Here is a 25,283-nt window from a genome sequence, read left to right on the forward strand (position 1 = left end):
CTGACGACGTTGTGATATGGTAATTTGATGGTAATATTATTACGGGCATACAACGTTGTAGTTACGTTACTAGTAAGTCATGGAATTACCAATATATTACGAATAGAGGACGTATCTGGAACGTTCTTGGTAATCTTATAACGTTAGGAGAACGTACTGACGACGTTGTGAGATGGTAATCTGAAGGTAATGAAATTACTGGCATGCGACGTCGTAGTTACGTTGTCAGTTAGTAAGTCATGACATTACCAAAAAGTACGAATACATTACGTAACTGTTACGTCGTGTGTTAGCTGGGACGTTTGTTTCCCAACCACCAACCGCAGAGAAAAATAAAATATTTATTTTCAGCTTGGTCTCTGTGATATGTCCTGCTACTGACTTAATTTAAAATGTTTTCTATGAATTAAAAGCACATTTTTAACAGTTTTCATTGAGTCAATAAATACCTGTAATATTCCCATCCTCAAAGTTTTCAGACGAGCAGGACTATCTGGAGGTGCAGCAACTCGTCTGAGAAGATGGTGTTTGTTAAAGAGGGAAATGAAGAGGACACGAGTGAACCAGAACCCTGCAGAGTAATAAAACATCAGGAGCAAGCAGGTTGGTGTGTATTCTTGATTTAATGCGTCTTGTAAGCTAACAAAGCTGTCCGCAGATCCTTAATGTAAAAATAAGAACTTGATTGTTTTTAAAATGTCTTAAATCCACATTTCAAATGCAACTGAACCATCAGCAAAAAGATTCAGATTTTAATTTCGCTCATTGTTTTTTGAAATCGTAAAACTGTTGAACTGCTGTTAGCATGTGTAACGCATCATAAAGATTCACTGTTAAATTTGTTATGGACTGCGTTGTTTTATTGTTTTATAATGTTTCCTAGGGTGATGTTAGTATGCTTTGTACATCCAAAATTGTTATAATTAAAAAATAAAAGGCATTTTTTCATACCCTGATTTTATACTTCTGGTTTGAACGCTATTTTAAGTGGTGTTTGCTGTGAGACTTCAGTGTAAACGCCCACTGCTGTGATTGGCTTCCATCACTTTCCCGCCGGAACGCGCTCCCTCAGCTGCACTGAGTGGCAAAAGAACCTGCTGCATGACTGGATTTAATAGGGGAAACTGCGAAAACTCGAGTAAAACTAACGATTACACTAAAGATTTGGCTCGAAAGTGTTTCTTACAACTTGTCAAATAAACGTAATCTATTGATATTGACATGCATTGAATACATAAAGCAAATCTGGGGCCGTATTCACAAAACATTTTATCTTCCCACTAAGAGTTCTCCTAAATAGCAGTAAAAGTTCTTAGCTAAGAGTTTTCTCTTAAAACCTATTCACAAAGCTGCTGAGGCAAACTTTTACTAAGGAATAGACTGAAGTCTTAAGCTAAGAGTAAGGGGGGGCTGACCTCGTTGCTATGGAGTAAACACACAGTGATTGGCTGATGAGGGAGGAGTCAGAGATTTAATCATAGAAATATATTGTAGAATGAGGTGTCATGTTTCCATATTCAAATAAAGGTTTTAAAATACAAATGTTGCCCTATTCAAATAAAAAAAATTTTTATATAAAAATGTTGCCATAGTCAAAATAAAATTTTGCCATATTGTTGCCATAAAGGTTTCAAAATGTAGGCTAAGTGTCACTAATTAAACTAGTATACAGTTAATTGTCCACCTCTTGGATGTCTGCATCTCAAGAGAATGCAGCATTCAAGCGACAAATTATGTTTTTATGAACAAAGTTTGGGAGAAACACATTCAAACGATCTTTCTAATCAGCTCAAGAGGAGGAATAGACTATATATATATATTATTATTTTTTTTTTAAATTTATTTTATTTAATTTTTTGGGCGTCTCGTCGTAGCCTAGATTCAAATCTATAAATCAAATTGTATTGCATTTAGGAAGAAAAGGTTCAGCAACTAAGACTCTGTTGCTATTGTCTCAATGGTGTTCAGTGTCTTTGGTGGATGAGGACTGTTTGTGATTTGGTCTTAGTGACTTAGGAGTCCTCTTGACTACTAACGTTTCACAGATTTAGGAGCTAGTTTTAGCGCTAAAATGCTTTGTGAAATACTCTTAGAGCAAAAATTTAGGACTCCTTAAATTAGGACTGACTGTATTATTTTTAAGAGTTTCTCCTAAATCAGCAAGTTAGGAGCTACTTTTAGCCTTAAGATGTTTTGTGAATACGGCCCCTGCTTTATAACTACAATATAGGTAGGTTTAAATCTGAGTAATCACTTATATCAATGTTATATTGTCATATTGTCCAGTCCTTAACTTGTCAGTGTTTATTTAAAAACACCCAATTATGCAGAATATAAGATGGTTAATATTTAATTGATGAGTTGCCAACACAATATAACAATACAGTATAATTTTACCTCAAAATCCAACAATTTGACAAAAAATGGTAACTGCAAATCCATGTTTCTCTGCCTGGTGTCCAGCTGTTTCTGTGAATTACAGTGATCCATTTGCTTCTTTTTTCTGTATCTTTCAGCAGTCTGAAAATATATACCTCGGGTTTTGTGTCAAAGCTATCTGTACAGTCAATCACAAAGCTCTTTCCTACGGTGGCCGAGAGAGCTCAACGTGCTGCAAATGAAGAAAACGCATGCAAATAGAAAAAACACCAGCAAATAAAGAAAACATCTTCATCAGTTTGACAACACATGCGCTGCAAATTCCACAACACTTACAAATAGACAAACACGCTGCAAAAGTCACAACACTTACAAATAGTCAAACACGCTGCAAAAGTCACAACACTTACAAATAGTGAAGCGCGCTGCAAACTACACAACACTTACAAATAGACAAACGCGCTATAGGCCTATTGAAAAAAAATGAGAAGAGATATAGGTGTTACTTTAAAAAAAAAAGAAAGAAAAAGTAACACCTATCTCTTCTTATTTTTTTTTTTTTTCAATATGTATGGGCCACAAGAGAAATATTAAGAAATAAATTAAGGTTAAACAGTGTTATCAGAACATGTTGAAGTAGAGCTCTCATCGCTGAGTTTTTACTTTCACTTTAGCTGAGTTTTTCTAATTTGCTAATCTCATCGCGTCGGTTATGCATGATGCACTATAAATTATTGCGGGGCAAATTAAATTATTAATTTAATTCTAAAAGTAGCCTAATCATTATCGTCACCCTCATCATCATCATTCAGATCATCGCAGAAGGACTTGAGATCGATGAGCCTGGTATGTGCTATTTGCAGTGCGTTTGTCTATTTGTAAGTGTTGTGACTTTTACAGCGCGTTTGTCTATTTGTAAGTGTTGTGACTTTTACAGTGCGTTTGTCTATTTGTAAGTGTTGTGACTTTTGCAGCGCGTTTGTCTATTTGTAAGTGTTGTGACTTTTGCAGCGCATGTGTTGTCAAACTGATGAAGATGTTTTCTTTATTTACATGTTTTTTTCTTCATTTGCAGCGCGTTGAGCTCTCTCGGCCACCGTACTTTCACGTTTTGTCTGTTTTTTGCGGCATTCACGCTGAAAACCAATGCTGCCGCTCAGTCTTTGTGCCACTCAGTGGGCGTGACCACAGTCATAATGGTTGACAGTGACGTCACGTAAATACTAGGGGTGCACGATTCAAATTGCGCACGGTTCAGTACGTATCATGGTTTTAGGGTCACGGTTTCGGTACAGTTTGTTATGTGCTATGTTCCAAAAATGGATAAAGTAATCAAATACAAAATAACATAGGGCTGGGCGATATATCGCATGCGATTGTCACGCGCATTTCGTCAGTAAAGCCGGTTCCCTGATTACCGCTAAATCGCCATCACCTGCTTTTAAATGGGGTGGCATTTAATAGACAGAGCCGTAGTTCACTGACAAGCTATGCAATATCACGTTCACTATCGCAGATGAATCGCCTTCGATAATGAACGCGATATTGCGTAGCTTGTCAGTGAACTATGGCTCTGTCTATTAAATGGCGCTCCATTTGAAAGCAGGTGATGGCGATTTAGAGGTAATCAGGGAACCGGCTTTACTGACGAAATGTGTGTGACAATCGCATGCGATATATCGCCCAGCCCTATATGCTATAAGTTTTGAGTTTCTAAGCTACTTTAGTGATAAATCACTGGACAGCGCTGACAGATAGTTTCTGCGTTCCTCTCAGTGCGCGCAATCTTCACGTTTTGTGCAGCTACTGTTTATGAGTGTTCGCGCCACAATGCAGCTGCGCAAGCACGGTAGCTCCATATAATAATACACATCCGATCATCTAAATCGCTTGAATGTCCAAACCATTAAACAAATACAACTGACAAAAGTTTAGTGAAGACGCAAGGCTCTCCTCTCCTCTCACTTTGGATGTACAAAGCATACCTCCGCATTTTACTGTTTTGTCCACGCTTTTTGATGATCACTGTTGTAACGTTTTGGGAAGCCAGAATGCGCATCCATCGACTGAAACATACATTATCTGAACTCTGTCTGTTTTTCACATTGCTATTGTCAAGAAACCCTATAGATGCATCATCATTCGAGATGAACTGCGGTGCAAGTTTGATTTTTATTTATTTATTTATTTACTTTTTAAACTGAGAACCGTTGCACCCCTAGTGAATACCCTCTCTTTTCCCGTGTTTTTTACTATTACAGCTCTCAAGGGGTGCGCCTAAATCAGCCCCTTAGTTCAGTAGTCAGGGCACTGATCAGGGAGTCGGCCACATTCATTTACACGGTGTACTGATACACGACCTAGGAAGCTAGGGAGCTGTCTGAGACATATATTGTCACAGATCCCTTGTTCCCCTGGACTCCATTTCCCATGATCCTCCTGTTCTCCACACCTGCACTCACTTCCCTCGTCATCTCCCCATCATCACAGATCATCATCACCTGTACTCTCTCATCTGCACTGCCTTTATATTGGACTCACTCCCTTCACTCCTGGTCTGTCCTGAATGTTAGTTTGATGTGTTGATGTGTGTATCCTCGCTACTATTGTGAATAAACGCTCTACTTTGTGGATATCTGCTACCGACTCATCTCTACCACACCAGCACGTAACAGAAGGACAGACCCAAACCGCTGGATATCCACAAGCCAACAGATGGGGTTATTTCTGATTCCTGTGGCTCCAGCTCCCCCACAGCCTCTCACGCCGACATCAGCGGCTGACCAGCTCATCAGCATCTTCCAGGTGGGACGTTCGCTGGAGAGGTATGTGGAGGAGTTTGTTGAGTTGGCTTATTTGACAAACTGGTCGGATGCTCGGTTGATCGCCCTGTTTTTGGATGGACTGGACGAGGACACTATCCGTTTTGAAGAACCTGTCGATTATGTTTCCTTAACTGATGCTATAAATTTAGTTTTGTATTTAAATTGCTCCAATTTCTTGGTCCAAGAGGTTCAGGATATGTGTCCATCTCGTCCAGTTCCCCCCTGAAACAGAGGTGGCCAGGCCAGTTTGTCAAGCTCCATCTTCCTCCACATACCCCTCCAGGGAATGTTTCCCCTGTGTCCTGCCGGGCCCACAAATCTCCTCTGGGCCCGGTACATCTAAAAGGAGGAAGAGGAAGAAGGGCGAGCGCTCTCCAGTCTCCTGCGAGCCAGTCTCTCCAGTCTCCTGCGAGCCCGCTCCAGTCTCTCCAGAGCCCGCTCCAGTCTCTCCAGAGCCCGCTCCAGTCTCTCCAGAGCCCGCTCCAGTCTCTCCAGAGCCCGCTCCAGTCTCTCCAGAGCCCGCTCCAGTCTCTCCAGAGCCCGCTCCTGTATCTCCAGAGCCCGCTCCTGTATCTCCAGAGCCCGCTCCAACCCTGTGCGAGCCGCCAGATCTGGACTGGCTTATTGACTTTTTTAACGAGCCCTCAGCTCCAGCCGCCGTCTACGAGCCCTCAGCTCCAGCCGCCGCCTACGAGCCCTCAGCTCCAGCCGCCGCCTACGAGCCCTCAGCTCCAGCCGCCGCCTACGAGCCCTCAGCTCCAGCCGCCGCCTACGAGCCCTCAGCTCCAGCCGCCGCCTACGAGCCCTCAGCTCCAGCCGCCGCCTACGAGCCCTCAGCTCCAGCCGCCGCCTACGAGCCCTCAGCTCCAGCCGCCGCCTACGAGCCCTCAGCTCCAGCCGCCGCCTACGAGCCCTCAGCTCCAGCCGCCGCCTACGAGCCCTCAGCTCCAGCCGCCGCCTACGAGCCCTCCGCTCCAGCCGCCGCCGCCGAGGCCGCCGCTCCAGCCTCCGCCGCCGAGCCAAGTTCTCCAGCCTCCGCCGCCGAGCCAAGTTCTCCAGCCTCCGCCGCCGAGCCAAGTTCTCCAGTCTCCGCCGCCGAGCCCAGTTCTCCAGTCTCCGCCGCCGAGCCCAGTTCTCCAGTCTCCGCCGCCGAGCCCAGTTCTCCAGTCTCCGCCGCCGAGCCCAGTTCTCCAGTCTCCGCCGCCGAGCCAAGTTCTCCAGTCTCCGCCGCCGAGCCAAGTTCTCCAGTCTCCGCCGCCGAGCCAAGTTCTCCAGTCTCCGCCGCCGAGCCAAGTTCTCCAGTCTCCGCCGCCGAGCCAAGTTCTCCAGTCTCCGCCGCCGAGCCAAGTTCTCCAGTCTCCGCCGCCGAGCCAAGTTCTCCAGTCTCCGCCGCCGAGCCAAGTTCTCCAGTCTCCGCCGCCGAGCCAAGTTCTCCAGTCTCCGCCGCCGAGCCAAGTTCTCCAGTCTCCGCCGCCGAGCCAAGTTCTCCAGTCTCCGCCGCCGAGCCAAGTTCTCCAGTCTCCGCCGCCGAGCCAAGTTCTCCAGTCTCCGCCGCCGAGCCAAGTTCTCCAGTCTCCGCCGCCGAGCCAAGTTCTCCAGTCTCCGCCGCCGAGCCAAGTTCTCCAGTCTCCGCCGCCGAGCCAAGTTCTCCAGTCTCCGCCGCCGAGCCAAGTTCTCCAGTCTCCGCCGCCGAGCCAAGTTCTCCAGTCTCCGCCGCCGAGCCAAGTTCTCCAGTCTCCGCCGCCGAGCCAAGTTCTCCAGTCTCAGCCGCCGAGCCAAGTTCTCCAGTCTCCGCCACCGAGCCAAGTTCTCCAGTCTCCGCCGCCGAGCCAAGTTCTCCAGTCTCCTCCACCCACACATTGACTTTATTCCTTGGACTCCTCTATACGATCCTTAACCTCTCCAAGTATTTTTTGGGGGGGGGCCAAGTACCCGTGGGTGGGGGACATGTGGGCGCCACACATGTGGGTGGGCCTCTGAAGTGGCCTGCCAAGGCTCCTGACCCGCCGTGGCCTGCCAAGGCTCCTGACCCGCCGTGGCCTGCCAAGGCTCCTGACCCGCCGTGGCCTGCCAAGGCTCCTGACCCGCCGTGGCCTGCCAAGGCTCCTGACCCGCCGTGGCCTGCCAAGGCTCCTGACCCGCCGTGGCCTGCCAAGGCTCCTGACCCGCCGTGGCCTGCCAAGGCTCCTGACCCGCCGTGGCCTGCCAAGGCTCCTGACCCGCCGTGGCCTGCCAAGGCTCCTGACCCGCCGTGGCCTGCCAAGGCTCCTGACCCGCCGTGGCCTGCCAAGGCTCATGGATCCGCCCTGGAGACCTCCACTCCAGTCCACTAATCCCCCGGCACCTGCATGAGGTCTCCAGGGCGCCCGCCCTGTTATTCTATTTACGGCGCGAGGACGCGCCTACCGGGAGGGGGAGGTACTGTCACAGATCCCTTGTTCCCCTGGACTCCATTTCCCATGATCCTCCTGTTCTCCACACCTGCACTCACTTCCCTCGTCATCTCCCCATCATCACAGATCATCATCACCTGTACTCTCTCATCTGCACTGCCTTTATATTGGACTCACTCCCTTCACTCCTGGTCTGTCCTGAATGTTAGTTTGATGTGTTGATGTGTGTATCCTCGCTACTATTGTGAATAAACGCTCTACTTTGTGGATATCTGCTACCGACTCATCTCTACCACACCAGCACGTAACATATATTGCCTAAAACATACATTTTAATCAGGACTACAACATGCCCTAATGATTAGAAATGTTCTGATTATTTATTGTTCAGTAACACTTTGAGACATAGGCTACTATGGAAGCCCGTTTCCGCCACAGTTGAGGAAAAAAATATAATTCTGTAAGTCATAATAATGAGAAACTTTCTCATAATTATGACTTAGTATCTCATTATATTGAGAGAATTTCTCGTAATTATGACTTATTTTCTCGTAATAATGACTTAGTTTCTCATGATAATGAGAACCTTTCTCGTAATAATGACTTAGTTTCTCATAATAACGAGAAACTCTCATAATAATTAGAAACTTCTACGCATGTGCAGAGCAGCGGAGCAGAAGGGCGTGGCACGCTAGCTGTCTTTTGCATACATTCTAATGAGTCATAAACATCTTAAACGGTGTTTTCTGTAGGAATATCACTGGAATGAAGGTTTATGACTGGGCAAGTGCTTTAGGACCCTGTTTATAAAAGCTTTCCAGCGCCTATGTCTAGGTAAACCTGCACATCAAATAGCCTAGACTTATCCACTAAATGCGTGTTAAAGTTAACACATAAACCTAGACATTTTATGAAGACGTTGCACTTGAACTTAACGAATAAATGTCATATTCCTTCGTTAATCTGATAGTTTTGAAAGCCTTCGCGTTCATACAGCAGTTTCCACCGTTACCACGGAAACCACTCTTCGTTAGTGCGCATTAGGGTTTTCATGATACCATAAAAATGTCTTGCGATACTATACCAGCTGAAGTATCACGATACCAAGTAGTATCGCGATACCATGCAGTATACAAAATGAACCAAACTTTCATAAATACATGAAAACAGACCAGAATACTTCATTAATGAGAATGAATAACAGGGTTTTATTACCAATCAAATGAATCATTGTAAACAAAATTCATCTTAGCACTGCATAGTAGCACAGAAGCTGCATGAAGTGACATTACAATGTATCATTTATATATTTGCACTTCAATTAAAATTGCATAAATAATGTTTTGAGATTAATGTTTCAAATATAAAAATCTGAATATAGAAATATGTTTGGGGGGAAAATGATAGGCCTACTTTTAGATGGTAAAAAAATGATAGAATAGACCTACTTTTAGATGGGAGACTAAAGTCACCAGTAGGTGGCAGCAAGTGTTAATGATTAAGTCAATGAATCATTCAACCGATTCGTTCAAAACAGCTGATTCATTCAGGAACAAAGCAAATGCCTGTTTTTTTAGGAATGGCTTAGTGAGTCAGTGACTCGCCCAATTTGTTCAAAAACAGATTCATTTAGAAACAAAACAAAAACAGCGCTCTTGCTCATGTCACGAACTATCAGGAGCATTTTTGCCAGCATATCTTGAAATTTCCAACCCTGGCTGGAGAGCAGTATGTATATTAAAACATATAATACATTTATAATGTTAAAATCACGATTGAAATGATTGATAAGAACCGAGTGCAAAACCGCTATAGCCTATTGATGAATGGAATTGCATTTGTCTGAATCGTCTTCGCAAAGATGTTTCTAGAAACAAACTATTACACCTTTTCCAGAAGTGGTCAAATGAAAAACAAAAAAACTGCGAGAATTGATTCGTATATAAAGATATTATGATGTTAATTAAGTGAATTTCAGACCCTTTCTCCAGAAAAAAATGCAGTGCAAACAACAACGCGCAAGTGCAACTTTATCTCATTGCAAAATTAACTGAAGCATTGGGAAACAATAAGGCGCTAATTCTACAGAGCATCTACTACACAGGGCACAGCAGACAGGCAACGGCAGTCTCTTGTAATGTTTTTGCAGGTGTGCATGTTCAATTGAAGTGTACCTGCCGCACATACAACATTCCTTACGGTACTGACGATACTACCGTTTAAAAAATACAATGGCATCGCCAGTATTTTGAAGCTTTAGTATCGCGATACTACCATAGTACCGGTACACCGTGCAACCCTAGTGTGCATGGAAAAGTATTGAAGATATACTGATAATTTATAACTGATGTTATTTAATGCTACTATAGGCTGTACTTTGTATATTACACTGAATTTAACGAAAACAAGTGCACGAATGCAGAATGTGCCATGTTTGCTGTTCTTGCATTTACGAGACTTTGACCAGCGGATGTCGCTGGGGTGCCACACCCTTTTGCTCCGCTGCATTATTATGAGAAACTAAGTAATTATTTCGAGAAACTTTCCCGTTATTATGAGAAACTAAGTCATTATTACGAGACAATAAGTCATAATTATGATACATTTTCTCATTATTCTGACATACTAAGTCATTATTATGAGAAACTTTCTCTATATAATGAGATACTAAGTCATAATTACGAGAAAGTTTCTCATTATTATGACTTACAGAATTATATATTTTTTTACTCAACTTTGGCGGAAAAGGGCTTCCATACATACGGCTTTATTAGTTAACATGGTAATTCATTATTACCAAACTGACAATGAAAAATACATTAATTATTCTTAATGTTAATTTCTTAGTTACTGTTCTATAACATTACTAAAATCAAAAGAACTTATTTAATGGACCCGAGATAAAACTAACAATGATCAGTTGTGTTTCTTAACTAACATTAACAAAAAATAATACTTTCTGTAACAAATGTAGCTATTGCTCAATCTTAGTTAATGCATTAAATAATGAGACCTTATTGTAAAGTGTTTCCTGTTGTTCTTTATAGCCTAATTCTTTTGCACTTTAATCTGTTTGAAAATTTTACTTTATATATTGTTTGTGTATTGTATTATTGTATTTAAACATTCAGAGTTATTTTTGTTACAAAAAGAGTTCCTAAACCTGTTATACTATGACAACACTTTTTCTTTGCAACTTATTTCAATATCGTGATAATACCGTATACCGTGATAAAAGCTTCAGCAATTAATCGAAACATGAAAATTTGATACTGTCACATGCCTTCCATGGAAACACCAAAGACAGTTTAATATTTTGCATGTTTTATTAGACAAGGGAGCTATTGTTTGTGTACATTTATAGAGCGAAAACTAATTCATTTTATATAAAAGGGCTGGGACAATACTAGGGATGGGTATTTTTCCAAAATATTGTATTCGAATATTTGGGCTCGTAAAAAACAAATATTCGAATGATTTATTTGAATGACGTTAAACGAGAAGGATGTTGTTATTTTTTTTTTAATTCATCAATATTTGTAACCATTTCTGAACAATCTCTCTATTAGGCAATACACAACAAGCTTACATTATTTTTCTTTTAGTTCAAAGCATTAAACAATATATGAAAAAAAAAAAAAAAAAAAAAAAAATGAAAGAACACATTTCACTGCATTTACACTCAGCTAACCAACATTTTTATTTTTATTTTTCCGAATATGAATTAACGATCGAATATTCGACTATAGTTGATAAAAAAATAATAGCACTATTGTGTTAAATTTTTTAATGCAAGTACTATTTTAGATAATTGTGTCATTGATGAAATATGTTTTATAGTTCTCTATACAGAAACATAGGATTTGTGACTGTAATGTTTTAAAAATAATAATTAGAAGATCAATGTACCTCATTCATGAAAAGTTTCAAGGACATGTGTTTTTTATGTCTATTCACTTCATGTTGTTGTCTTTGAATTATTTTGATGCACTGAAATTGAAATGACCAATTTTTTTCTTTGATTTCAGAGCTGATAGAAGACAGCGGGAAGAGTGAAGAACTGAGTGAAGTGGAGGAGGAACATCATGACAAACCTGGAGAAAAACCTTTGAGTCGCTCAAAGACTAAAAAGACATTTTTAAAGAAAAGAAAAGCCAAGAAATCTACAACCTGCACTCAGTGTGGGAAGAGTTTCTCATGCAAACAAAATCTTAAGCTTCACATGAGGATCCACACTGGAGAGAGACCGTTCACATGTGGTCAGTGTGGGAATAGTTTCACACAATCATCAACCCTTAAGCTTCATATGAGAATCCACACTGGAGAGAAGCTGTTCAAATGTGATCAGTGTGGGAAGAGATTTCTACAAAAAACAACACTTAATGTACACAAGAAGATCCACACTGGAGAAAAGCCATTCAAATGTGATCAGTGTGGGAAGAGATTTCTACAAAAAACTTATCTAAACGTACACATGAAGGTCCACACTGGAGTGAAGCCGCACGCATGCGATCAATGTGGGAAGAGTTTCTCATGCAAACATAGTCTTGAGTGTCACATGACGATCCACACTGGAGAGAAACCGTTCGCATGTGATCAGTGCGGGAAGAGTTTTCCATTAAAAAAAAGACTTGAGCGTCACATGCAAGTTCATTCTGGAGAAAAGCCCTTCATGTGTGATCAGTGTGAAAAGAGATTCTCAATCAAACCAAATCTTGAGCGTCACATGAGAATCCACACTGGAGAGAAACCGTTCACATGTAACCAGTGCGGGAAGAGCTTCACAAAAAAAGAATATCTTATGGGGCACATGAATATCCACACTGGAGAAAAGCCATACGCATGTGATCAGTGTGGGAAGAGTTTCACACAAAAACCAAATCTTAAGCTTCACATGAGAGTTCACACGAGAGAAAAGTCGTTCACATGTGATCAGTGTGGAAAGAGTTTCCCACAAAAACCAAATCTTAAGGTTCACATGAGAGTTCACACTGGAGAGAAGCCATTCAACTGTGATCAATGCAGCAAAACATTTAGTAGAGCATCAACCCTGAAGACACACCTGGTAGTTCATACAAAGGAGAAGCCACATTCATGTTCTGTGTGTGGAAAGAGGTTTTCACTGCTGAGTAATTTAAAAGTACATCAGAAAATTCATACTGGTGTGAGAGAGTACATGTGCTTTGAGTGTGAGAAGACTTTTATTACAGCAGACGGTTTAAAACTGCACCAGAGAATTCACACTGGAGAAAAACCTTACAAGTGTTCACACTGTGACAAGAGATTCAGTCGGCCAGCACATCTGAATGCTCATGATAGGATCCACAGCGGAGAGAAGCCATTCACATGTGATCAATGTGGAAAGAGTTTCCCATTCAAACCAAATCTTAAGCTTCACATGAGAGTTCATACTGGAGAGAAGCCGTTCAAATGTGATCAATGCGGCAAACATTTTTCTAGTCCATCAAATCTGAAGACTCACCTTAGAGTTCATACAAAGGAGAAGCCACATTCATGTTCTGTGTGTGGAAAGAGTTTTTCTCAGCTGGAACATTTACATACACATGAGAAAATACACACTGGTGTGAGAGAGTACATGTGCTTTGAGTGTGAGAAGACTTTTATTTCAGCAAACTGTTTAAAACAGCACCAGAGAATTCACACTGGAGAAAAACCTTACAAGTGTTCACACTGTGACAAGAGATTCAGTCAGTCAGGAACACTGAAAGCACATGAGATGATCCACAGTAAAGAGAAGCCACACACATGTGATCAGTGTGGAAAATGTTTCTCTATTAAAAGTAACCTAGAGATACACATGAAGATCCATGCAGTGGAGAAACCACATCACCAAAGTCTGAGATCAAGGTAAGCAGTTCTTCTTCATGTGCTGAACAGCAAAATCTCTTTTGTGTAAGTTCATTTCTTAACAGCCCCGGTGAGCAACAGGACGTTTTTACACTAACATGAATGTGAATTCATTCCAATTTTCATGTGAGATTTGTCTGTTTAGACCAATGCAAATAAATGGCAGTAAATGCAAACTCAATATCTGACAGTAGGATAATAGAACAATAGGATACCAAAAGTTCTGAGAATCGGCCGATACCAATCCGATACCAGCACAGTAATCAATATAGAATTTCTATACCTCTCTGTGTTGAACTGAAAATCAATCTTTTAAGTGTTAAACACAATCTACTAAATATAGAAAATTTTGTTATAAAGACAAAAACAAAAAATGGAAAAATATATAATCATAATCTATGACTAAAACACTATTATAGGTTTAGTGGATAATATGAAGTTAGTCTAGAAAATTCATGAGTGCACAATTTTATAAAATCTAAACATTTTGTTGAAAAAAAAAAACATTTCGTAGTAGTGTAGCATTAGGTAAAATGTTGCCACATTTCTCTTTGTATTGCTATAAAATACATTAATGAAAAACAAGTAAATATATATAAGTAGGGCTGGGCGATATATCGCATGTGATTGTCACACGCATTTCGCCATCACCTGCTTTCAAATGGAGCGGCATTTAATAGACAGAACCGTAGATCATTGACAAGCCACGCAATATCGCGCTCAGTATCGAAGGCAATTCATCTGCGATAATGAATGCGATATTGCGTAGCTTGTCAGTGAACTACGGCTCTGTCTATTAAATGCCGCTCCATTTGAAAGCAGGTGATGGCGATTTAGTGGTAATCAGGGAACCGGCTTTACTGACGAAATGCGCGTGACAATCGCATGCGATATATCGCCCAGCCCTATATATAATTATGCTATAAAATTAAAATCCATTCCTTTTTAATCTATAGCACAGCTTTTTAATGAGGCAGCAACAAATGATAGATGGGACAGAACAAGAAATGCTATTAATAATCTTCCATTGCGCAAAAATATTATAAAATAAAAGGCTGCAATACAAAGCTGCACAGAGCATTCATGCACATCCCATGCACAGAATGCCTGAAGCAACATGGAGTCACAGCACTTTGCATCAAAAAGCACAAAGGGACAAGATATTGATGCATAGTTTATTATATATATGCAACAGTTAGAGCCTTTTACTTTTAACAGTTCTTAATTTTCAATTACTGTGTACGTGAAGAACAATTCATAGTGCTTTCTAAGTTTCTACTTCAGTGTTATGATTTTACAGACACCCAGGAGAAAGTAACATGTTCTAGAAACAGCAATAAACTCAGACCTTTAAAGGTGCCATCGAATGTTTTTTTACAAGATGTAATATAAGTCTAAGGTGTCCCCTGAATGTGTCTGTGAAGTTTCAGCTCAAAATACCCCATAGATTTTTTTTTATTAATTTTTTTTAACTGCCTATTTTGGGGCATAATTAGAAATGTGCCAATTCAGGTTGTGGCCCCTTTAAATTGCGCGCTCTCCGCCCCCAGAGCTTGCGCTTGCCTTCCTTAAACAGGGCATAAACAAAGTTCACACAGCAAATATAACCCTCAAAATAGATCTTTACAAAGTGTTTGTCATGCATACTGCATGCATGCGTCGGATTATGAGAGTATTGTATTTATTTGGATGTTTACATTTGATTCTAAATGAATTTGAGGCTGTGATACGTGGCTAACGGCTAATGCTACACTGTTGGAGAGATTTATAAAGAATGAAGTTGTGCTTATGAATCATACAGACTGCAAGTGTTTAATAATGAAAATAATGACGGCTCTTGTCTCCGTGAATACAGTAAGAAACAATGGTAACTTAACCACATTTAACAGTACATTAGCAACATGCTAAAGAAACATTTAAAAAGAGTTTACAAATATGACTAAAAATATGATATCATGGATCATGTCAGTTATTATTGCTCCATCTGCCATTTTTCGCTGTTTTCCTTGCTTGCTTACCTAGTCTGATGATTCAGCTGTGATCCAGACGTTAATACTGGCTGCCCTTGTGTAATGCCTCGATCATGGGCTGGCATATGCAAATATTGGGGGCGTACACCCCGACTGTTACGTAACAGTCTGTGTTATGTTGAGATTCGCCTGTTCTTTGGAGGTCTTTTAAACAAATGAGATAACAATGGAGTTTGAGACTCACTTGTTATTTAACTATGCCAAGATAAATTCAATTTTTATTTTTAGGGCACCTTTAATAAACATAGACCTTTATTCATAGATCATGTAAATTAATAGGAACATTGAGTTATCTTGGAGAAAGATTTATTTAAAGTTTTCATGTTGTCAAGTCACATACTCACCAGTCATATACTCACTGGCTAACAGAAACTGCTGATGTCCTACATTCAGAATCACGTCCAGAGGAAGAACAATTTCCTGTCCAAACAAGATTTTTTTAAGGTGAAAACCCTGAACTGGCATGGACACTACTTTGATACGGCATTATAACATATGGCAATAAACAGTCCCAGTTGGTTTGATTCTCATTAACAAACAGACTCAAAATTAAATTACGGTTAAATCACTCCACTAAACCATTAGATTGTGGGTGATATGGGGAGCTATGCATCTCAATTATATCCAGCAATTGGCACAATTCTTTAAACAGGGCAGACTCAATTGCACCCCTGATCGAATCTCAAGCTGTCTGGCTGACATCTCGACATGAATGAAAGGATATCATCTGCAGCTCAACCTGGCAAAGACCGAGCTTCTCGCTTCCCTGCCAATCCGACTCTAAATCATGATTTCAGCATCCAGCTAGGTACATCCTCAATTACCCCATCAAATTCGGCCAAAAATCTTGGAGTAATCCTTGACGACCAACTGACCTTCAAAGACCATATTGCAAAGACAGCTTGGTCATGCAGATTTGCACTACACAACATCAGGAAAATCAGGCCCTTTCTAACAGAATATGCAACACAACTTCTCGTCCAGGCCCTGGTCATTTCTAGGCTTGACTACTGTAATGCTCTTCTGGCTGGACTGCCATCATGCACAATCAAGCCTCTACAAATTATTCCAAACGCTGCAGCATGTCTTGTCTTTAACGAGCCCCACATGATGCCTCTCGTCATCTCTCTGCACTGGCTACCACTTGCTGCTCGCATCAAATTCAAGGCGTTGACGCTTGCGTACAGATCTGCCACAGGCTCAGCACCCTCCTACTTCCACTCACTCTTATGAGTCTACACTCCTACCAGAAGCCTAAACTCAAGGAGCGAAGGCTTGTGGTCCCATCACTGAGAGGCTCGAAATCACTCTCTAGGACATTCTCGTTCACTGTTCCTTGCTGGTGGAATGATCTTCCTACCTTTATCCAGAATGCAGAATCCCTGGCAATATTCATAAGACTGCTGAAAACATATCTCTTTCTTGAGCACTTACACTCATCTTAAAAAAAAAAAAAAAAAAAAATCCTATACCTATCCTTTCACTTATTTTAATCCCTCTTTATTGTAGTTTATGATACTCTGAGCACTGCCTGAAACTTGTGAGCGCTTCTTGTGTCTACTCGTCATGACAACTCGCTTGTTGTATCCCTCACTTGTAAGTCACTTTGGATAAAAATTAATTAATTAATAAATGTAAAATATAATTAATTTATAAAATAAATTAATAAATGTAAATGTGATCAGAATTAATATTACGGAGAGTGCTAAAATGACATATCCACTACTCAACCAGGACATAAGCGACTGTCTGTGCCTCCTGGTTGGAAAGGGAAAATGTCTCAGTCCATTTAGGAAAGTGATAACTTACAACAAGGATGTACATATGCTTTTAAGATGACTCAGGTAAAGGCCTTAAAATATCAAAGCCAAGATATTCATGAGGATGAGATGTAACTGAAGGATTCATTGGGGCACAGGGGGATTTTCCATGTGTCTTTCGAGAAGCACAATCTAAACCACTGTCTTACATCTGCAAACAACCCTGGCCAATAAAAAATGATTGCTTGCTTTCTCTTACAATTTCTTAATTCCCAGGTGGCCTCCCATTAGTGAGCTGTGAAGCTGATTTAAGACGGGGACACCCGTACCAACCGCTGATCTTGCAGCTGCAATTGGCCCCATACAGAAATATACTTCTTCAAAGTAGCATTCTGTTGAATTTCAGCACTATTATCATCCGAGACCTGCATAAGATGGATTAAAAAATAAGCCAATTCTGGATTGTCTCACTGGGCCTGTACCAAATCATCACCCTCCCAACGTTTTCTTCACTCTACACCACCTGGGGGCGATGTACAATTTTATAATAAATGCTTGCCAATTGCTCCACCCAATAAGCTAGCTGACCCTCTAAACCCTGAAAGTTATGCAAGCATGGCATGGGCTGTGTGCAATACAAACTCTTTACCTAGCAAAAAATGCTTAAAGTACTTTGTGAAATTCACCATCCCCAACAGCTTTCTTTGTAGTTGCATACTTAGGCTCCTCATTAGTAAGGGCCTGACTAGCATAAGGTATGACACTCCAACCCACCCTCACTGTCACCCTCTATATTTTCTCTAGGAGCACAGCTTAATTAAATACATCATCTTAAAATTAGAACATAGAAAAAGACATAAAACCACTTTTTTTCTATTTCGGCTTGTAAATCCATTCTCTTTTGCACTCTTTTTAATCCTTCTCTCCCCAGTCTCTGAATACACAGATCACACCCTGGTGTTCCTCTTTCCCCAGTCAGTCTCATTAATTAGTGGTCAGGATGATATTCCAAACACCACATATCACAGTATTAAAAAAAAAAAAAAAAAAAATGTAAGTAGTTATGTAGGCCTATAATAAAATATACATTGTAGCCTAAAAAAATGCCTATAAATATATAGTGCTGTTGGTTACAATCCAACATTTATTTTAAACATTACCTAAAAACAGTAGGCTACAGCATGTACAAGCGTTAAGCATTTTCTCTATATTATTTTTTTCTTCCTCTCGGCGCTTCCAGTCCAATGGGTGGCAGTAATTCAAACAAGTTTGTTTGCCAACCACCATTAAACCTCAAAGAAAAAAATATTATTTTCAGCTTGGTCTTTGGTTACATGTCTTGCTACTGGCTTAATGAAAACTGTTTATAAATGTGCTTTGTTCATATAAAAGATTTTGAATTGGGTCAATAAATACCTGTAATTCCCATCCTCAAAGTTTTCCGACAAGCAGGAATATCTGGAGGTGCAGCAACTCATCGGAGAAGATGGTGTTTGTTAAAGAGGGGAATGAAGAGGACACGAGTGAACCAGAACCCTGGAGAATGAAACATGAGGAACAAGCAGGTTGGTGTGTGTTCTTGATTCATCTTTAATTAGTGTTTTGATATGATGAAGCTAACAAAGCTTTAGACACAGTGTGTCTGCCAATCCCTAATGTAAAAATAAGACCTTAATTGTCATTAAAATATCTTAAATCCATGATACGCCAAAGCAGTCAGGGGAGTTAGTAGATTAACGTTGGTGGACTTGAACTTGAAAATTGTGTGTACTGATGTCCTTCCGCGGTTGAACAACATTCCTTCTGATGTTCATTCATGTTTATTTGATGCTAAAAATGAACTAGTAGGAAGAGATGATTAGTTCACCAGCCACTTGAACTGACACAACACTGAGTCACAAAACTGTATTTTTTGTTAAAATTTGAGACGTTTCACATCAAAAGAAACCTGCTCTGTCTTGTCTGTCAAGGCGTTGTCAATGTCTTCGCACTGTGATTGTATTTTTCACAATGTAAGTGTGGTTTAGGGGACGGGTGTTTGTGAACAGTTAATTCTAACATCAAACTCAAAAACATACAGCAATAGCCGGGGCATTTACCTTATTCTGATTACTTGCCAAGAACGAGGAGGATGCATTTCCCAACTTCCTGATGTTTCAGCAATGCAGCTCCATGACGTTAATACTGCCTTTGAACATGGGCTGGTATATGCAACAGTTGGGGCGTACATATTAATAACCCGTCACAGTCAGTGTTATGTTGAGATTCACCTGTTTTTCAGTTGTCTTTTGCACAAAATAAAATTTACAAAAGGAGGAGGAAACAATGGTGTTTGAGACTCAATGTATATTGAGGTCATATTCAATAATGAAACTAAATAGAGCATTAAAACAGGAAGTGAAGTAAAAAGAGAATGTCAAAATAAGGGTCTACAAAACAGAACATAAACCTGACAATAAGATCGTAGGGCTATTGTTGTATGTATAATAGTTAGTTCCAATCCTCAAATCTGACTAAACAAGACACTTTCTGCTGATATTTCATGAGTATAAGCAGAACTAATGTTACTCTTCTCTGCGCATTCTAGACGGGCTGTCAGTCAGTTCAGTTACATTGTTGCACCACAAGGTAGCGGCAAGGGACTGTTATTGAGTCTTTAAACCGTTTATTCAACTGCACGTTCAAAAACGCAGATTCATTCAAAGAGAGATTAAATGAAACAAGCTGTTGAACACACATTATGCTATCATTATTTAGTACATGTGTATGAAGTGTAAAACTAGAAGGACGTAACCTTTCAAAACATACAAATATTGCAGTTGCTGCAGTTTTTGCAGTCCTCTGCGGTTGTCAAAAGCGCGGTATTACGGTATTGCAGTTATCATGACAGCCCTATCCATGTACAGAACTGTAATTATTTAACTATGCCAAGGTAAATTCAATTTTAAATTCAAGGGCACCTTGAAGTGAACTTCACAATGCAATTAAAAGTCTAGTGTGACTGCCCTTAATGTAAAGGTGCCCTAGAATTGAAAATTGAATTTACCTTGGCATAGTTGAATAACAAGAGTTCAGTACATGGAAATGACATACAGTGAGTCTCAAACACCAAATCTCATTTGTTTAAAAGACCTCTGAAGAACAGGCGAATCTCAACATAATGCCGACTGTTACGCAACAGTTGGGATCATTAATATATACGCCCCCAATATTTGCATATACCAGCCCATGTTCAAGGCATTAGACAAGCCAGTATTAATGTCTGGATCTGTGCACAGCTGAATCAACAGACTTTATGCAGGTAAGCAAGCAAGGACAATAGTGAAAAATGGCAGATGGACCAATAATAACTGACATGATATCCATGATATCATGATATTTTTAAATATATTTAAATATTGATATTTGTAAATTGTCTTTCTAAATATTTTGTTAGCATGCTGTTAATTTACTGTTAAATGTTGTTAAAGTTACCATTGTTTATTACTGTATTCACGGAGACAAGAGCAGTCGGTATTTTCATTTTTAAACACTTGCAGTCTGTATAATTCATAAACACAACTTCATTCTTTATAAATCTCTCCAACAGTGTAATGTTAGCTTTAGCCACGGAGCACTATCAAACTCATTCAGAATCAAATGTAATCATCCAAATAAATACTATACTCACATGATCTGTTGCATGCATGCAGTATGCATGACGAACATTTTGTAAAGATCCATTTGAGGGTTATATTAGCTGTGTGAACTTTGTTTATGCAATGTATTATAGTCGAGAGCTCGGGAGGGGGCAGGGAGCGTGAGGATTTAAAGGGGAAGCAGCCTGAATCGGTGCATTTATAATGATGCCCCAAAATAGGCAGTTAAAAAAAATTAATAAAAAAATCTATGGGGTATTTGACCTGCGTGAAGTTGCCCCCCCACCCAACGCAAAACGTTGGCAAAATAGTCTCAATCATTTGTGCTCCGTTTGTGCCGTAAAATTTTTTATTTGTGCTGCTTTGGTTTTTAAATTATTAAAAGAACTTTTATAGGTCATTCTCAGGTCACTCAGCCCCCCATATGCTCCAAATTCGGCCAAAATAGTTGTAAGGAAAACACCCTAGGAAGTAAAATTAGCTCAAATGAATAAAGAGTTGTTTAGATTACGACCGAGCAACTGATTCATCCAGCGTTCATTTGCTCGAGCCGTAATAAGCTCTCGTAACGGATATAAATATCCAACAATCGTGAAAACACTGATTAGAGCACGGTAACTTGAAATCATAAAGCACATAATACAAGACACTTTGTTTTAAAAACTACAAGAGATTTTATTTATTCTAACACAAACTAATCTAACACAAAGACACCCACATACACACACACACACATTCATACGCGTTGCAGTAAGAAGGAAATGAGAGAAAGAGTTTTGAAAGAGAGAGAGGGAGAGAGAGAGTGATCTGATTAACAGAATTCCTATCAATGCATTTCAAAGACCCGAACGAACCATTAATTTAAATGCACCAGTTCAGTTTTCATCTGGAGGTACTTGCTTGCGTTGACTTAAAGGTGAATTTCCCTCGTCGTGCAGAGAGGGGTTTCCCAAGTCGATGATTGGTCCAGATCAGGTCCGTGTGGAACAATGTAAGGAAGTCTCTTTGTCGCTGGAGTTGAAGCGGCAAAAGTCGTTAGTTGAACTTTGCGGCGAAACTTAGAACACGAGACTTTCAGCGGTAAAGGAGAATTAAGTAAAAGAAAAGAAAAGTGAGTGAAGGTTGAAAGGCTTGAATGAGCTGCTTGTCTGTTCTTCTTGTCACTCCATTGTTCTTGGTACTTGTCTTGGCTTCTTTTCCCAGAACAGAACCAACTCCTTTCTCGTTTACTAACCAACTTCTCCTGTTCACTATCTTGCAATATGATCATTTAAACTTAGTTGTTTGTCACCCCTCTGAGGAGTCCTGGCCAATCAGACATTGTCCTGTTTCAAGAGGGCCTTCCTCTGCCCCCAATAAAACATAAGTGTTACATCCTGTTTCTGCTTCAGCAGAGAGTGCCATTTTAACATAATTTCTATTAAATGGAATACAATACATTTTAAACAGATTTCATTCAAGTCAGGATATAGGAAAGGGGGAAAGAATCAAATTAAGTCCAAATAAGGCATACTTTCAGTCAGTCATTCAAGAGTTAACACATTTACATGAATTGTGAGTGTTCTAAAGCCTAACTGTTTACAGGTAGTACTTGTGGACACATAATGCAAAATGTATGTAGTTAAAAGATGTTTGATAAGTCCGTTAAAATTGTTGGAACAATTTTGAAGCAGATTTATTTGTTCAACAGTTTCTTTGGCTTTCCTGTGAAGTAAGGAAACAAAAGGATCTGGATTGTCTCTCTGTCTTCTTGGGTGACCCTTTGGTATGTCGCTTCTGCTATCAGGAAGCATGTGTCGTAAAAGTAATCAGCCTGGCTTTATCTGCAGACGGGCCGGAGCTGGAACCTCAATTCTGAATTAGAATTATGTTTTGAAAGAATCATCTGAATGATTCATTTGTCTGGTTCGTCCACAGTTCCTACATAGTCTTGTTTGTTTGTGCTTTGTTTGTATAAAAAAAATTGGCACTATTGTGTTGATTTTTAATGCAAGTAATGTCTTAGATAATTGTGTCATTGATGAAATATGTTTTATAGTTCTCTCTACAGAAACATTGGATTTGTGCCTATGATGTTTTAAAAAATAATAATTAGAAGATCAATGTACCTCATTCATGAAAAGATTCAAGGACATAGAATTAATTTATAAAAATGCATCCAAATGTTCATAATAATTGACATCATTTTTACATAAGCACTTTTTTATGTCTATTCACTTCATATTTCAGTCAGAATTATGATGCACTGAATTTGAAATTATTTTTTCTTTGATTTCAGACCTGATGGAGGAGAGCGAGGAGAGTGAAGAACTGAGTGAAGTGAAGGAGAAACATCATGACAAACCTGGAGAAAAACCTTTGAGTCGCTCAAAGACTAAAAAGACATTATCAAAGAAAAGAAAATCCAAGAAATATTTCACCTGCACTCAGTGTGGAAAGCGTTTCACATACAAACACAGTCTTGAGCGACACATGAGGATCCACACTGGAGAAAGACCGTTCTCATGTGATCAGTGTGGAAAGAGTTTCTCAACCAAACAAAATCTTGAGCTTCACATGAGGATCCACACTGGAGAGAAGCCGTTCACATGTGATCAGTGTGGAAAGAGTTTCAGTCATTCATCACACCTTAAGAGTCACATGAGGATCCACACCGGAGAGAAGCCATTCACATGTGGTCAATGTGGGAAGAGTTTCACACAATCATCAACCTTTAAGCTTCATATGAGAATCCACACAGGAGAGAAGCAGTTCAAATGTGATCAGTGTGGGAAGAGATTTCTACAAAAAACACATCTTAACGTACACATGAAGGTCCACACTGGAGTGAAGCCGCACGCATGCGATCAATGTGGGAAGAGTTTCGCATGCAAACATAGTCTTGAGTGTCACATGACGATCCACACTGGAGAGAAACCGTTCGCATGTGATCAGTGCGGGAAGAGTTTTCCATTAAAAAAAAGACTTGAGCGTCACATGCAAGTTCATTCTGGAGAAAAGCCCTTCATGTGTGATCAGTGTGAAAAGAGATTCTCAATCAAACCAAATCTTGAGCGTCACATGAGAATCCACACTGGAGAGAAACCGTTCACATGTAACCAGTGCGGGAAGAGCTTCACAAAAAAAGAATATCTTATGGGGCACATGAATATCCACACTGGAGAAAAGCCATACGCATGTGATCAGTGTGGGAAGAGTTTCATGCAAAAACCAAATCTTAAGCTTCACATGAGAGTTCACACGAGAGAAAAGCCGTTCACATGTGATCAGTGTGGAAAGAGTTTCCCACAAAAACCAAATCTTAATGTTCACATGAGAGTTCACACTGGAGAGAAGCCATTCAAATGTGATCAATGCGGCAAAACATTTAGTAGTGCATCAACCCTGAAGACACACCTGGTAGTTCATACAAAGGAGAAGCCACATTCATGTTCTGTGTGTGGAAAAAGTTTTTCACTGCTGGGCCATTTACATACACATGAGAAAATACACACTGGTGTGAGAGAGTACATGTGCTTTGAGTGTGAGAAGACTTTTATTACAGCAGATGGTTTAAAATTGCACCAGAGAATTCACACTGGAGAAAAACCATACAAGTGTTCAAACTGTGACAAGAGATTCAGTCGGTCATCAACTCTGAAAACACATGAGATTATCCACACTGGAGAGAAACCTTACAAGTGTTCACACTGTGACAAGAGATTCAATCAGTCAGGAACACTGAAAACACATGAGAGGATCCACAGTAAGAAGAAGCCGCACACATGTGATCAGTGTGGAAAGAGTTTCTCTTGTAAAAGTCACCTGAAGATACACATGAAGATCCATGCAGTGGAGAAACCAGATGACCACAGTCTAAGATCAATGTAAGCTTTTCATCTTCATGTGATGCACAGCAAAATCTCTTTTGTGTAAGTTAATTTCCTGACAACCACAATCAGCGACAGGATGTTTTTACACTATTCAGTACAAATTTCACTTGAGATTTGTCTGTTCAGACCAATGCAAAGAAATGGCAGTAAATGCACATTCAACCACATTCAATCTTCACAGCCACAGAAAATGCTTAATCTTTTGTCTGGAACAGTCCTAAATCATACAATGTGTAGCAAATTAGCTCAAAATAAATATGAATAATTAATCATAACTAGTTATAATTAATTATTAATATTTTAATCAGTCAATAAAATTAACTTAATGTAATAAAATTAATATTACAATCAATTAACCTGTTGTTCAATGAACACACAGTGTTAATTGTTTATTAACTAAGAAATGTTCATTTCCAGGTTATGGGAAATAACAATCTTATTCTACTAAAAGCCTGTAGTCAGGACCGACATGAATAGGGACTCCCGTACATGAGCGCAAAACACGGACAACCTTACGT

At 40.0% G+C, this 25,283-nt stretch overlaps 1 protein-coding gene across 1 annotated transcript in view; it reads left to right on the plus strand.

The window, feature by feature from the left end:
- The window catches only part of LOC137003119 (zinc finger protein 208-like), a 67,018-nt gene that overhangs the window by 20,365 nt on the left and 21,370 nt on the right, over nucleotides 1–25,283 (plus strand). The window contains exons 5-8 of the mRNA XM_067363164.1: nucleotides 5,045–5,204; nucleotides 5,390–5,537; nucleotides 11,724–13,415; nucleotides 23,366–24,709. Of these exons, the coding sequence (XP_067219265.1) occupies nucleotides 5,045–5,204; nucleotides 5,390–5,537; nucleotides 11,724–13,415; nucleotides 23,366–24,709 (3,344 nt within the window). The remainder of the gene's footprint in view (nucleotides 1–5,044; nucleotides 5,205–5,389; nucleotides 5,538–11,723; nucleotides 13,416–23,365; nucleotides 24,710–25,283) is intronic.

This window comes from Chanodichthys erythropterus, chromosome 3 (assembly GCF_024489055.1).
Source record: "Chanodichthys erythropterus isolate Z2021 chromosome 3, ASM2448905v1, whole genome shotgun sequence".
NCBI classification, from domain to species: domain Eukaryota; kingdom Metazoa; phylum Chordata; class Actinopteri; order Cypriniformes; family Xenocyprididae; genus Chanodichthys; species Chanodichthys erythropterus.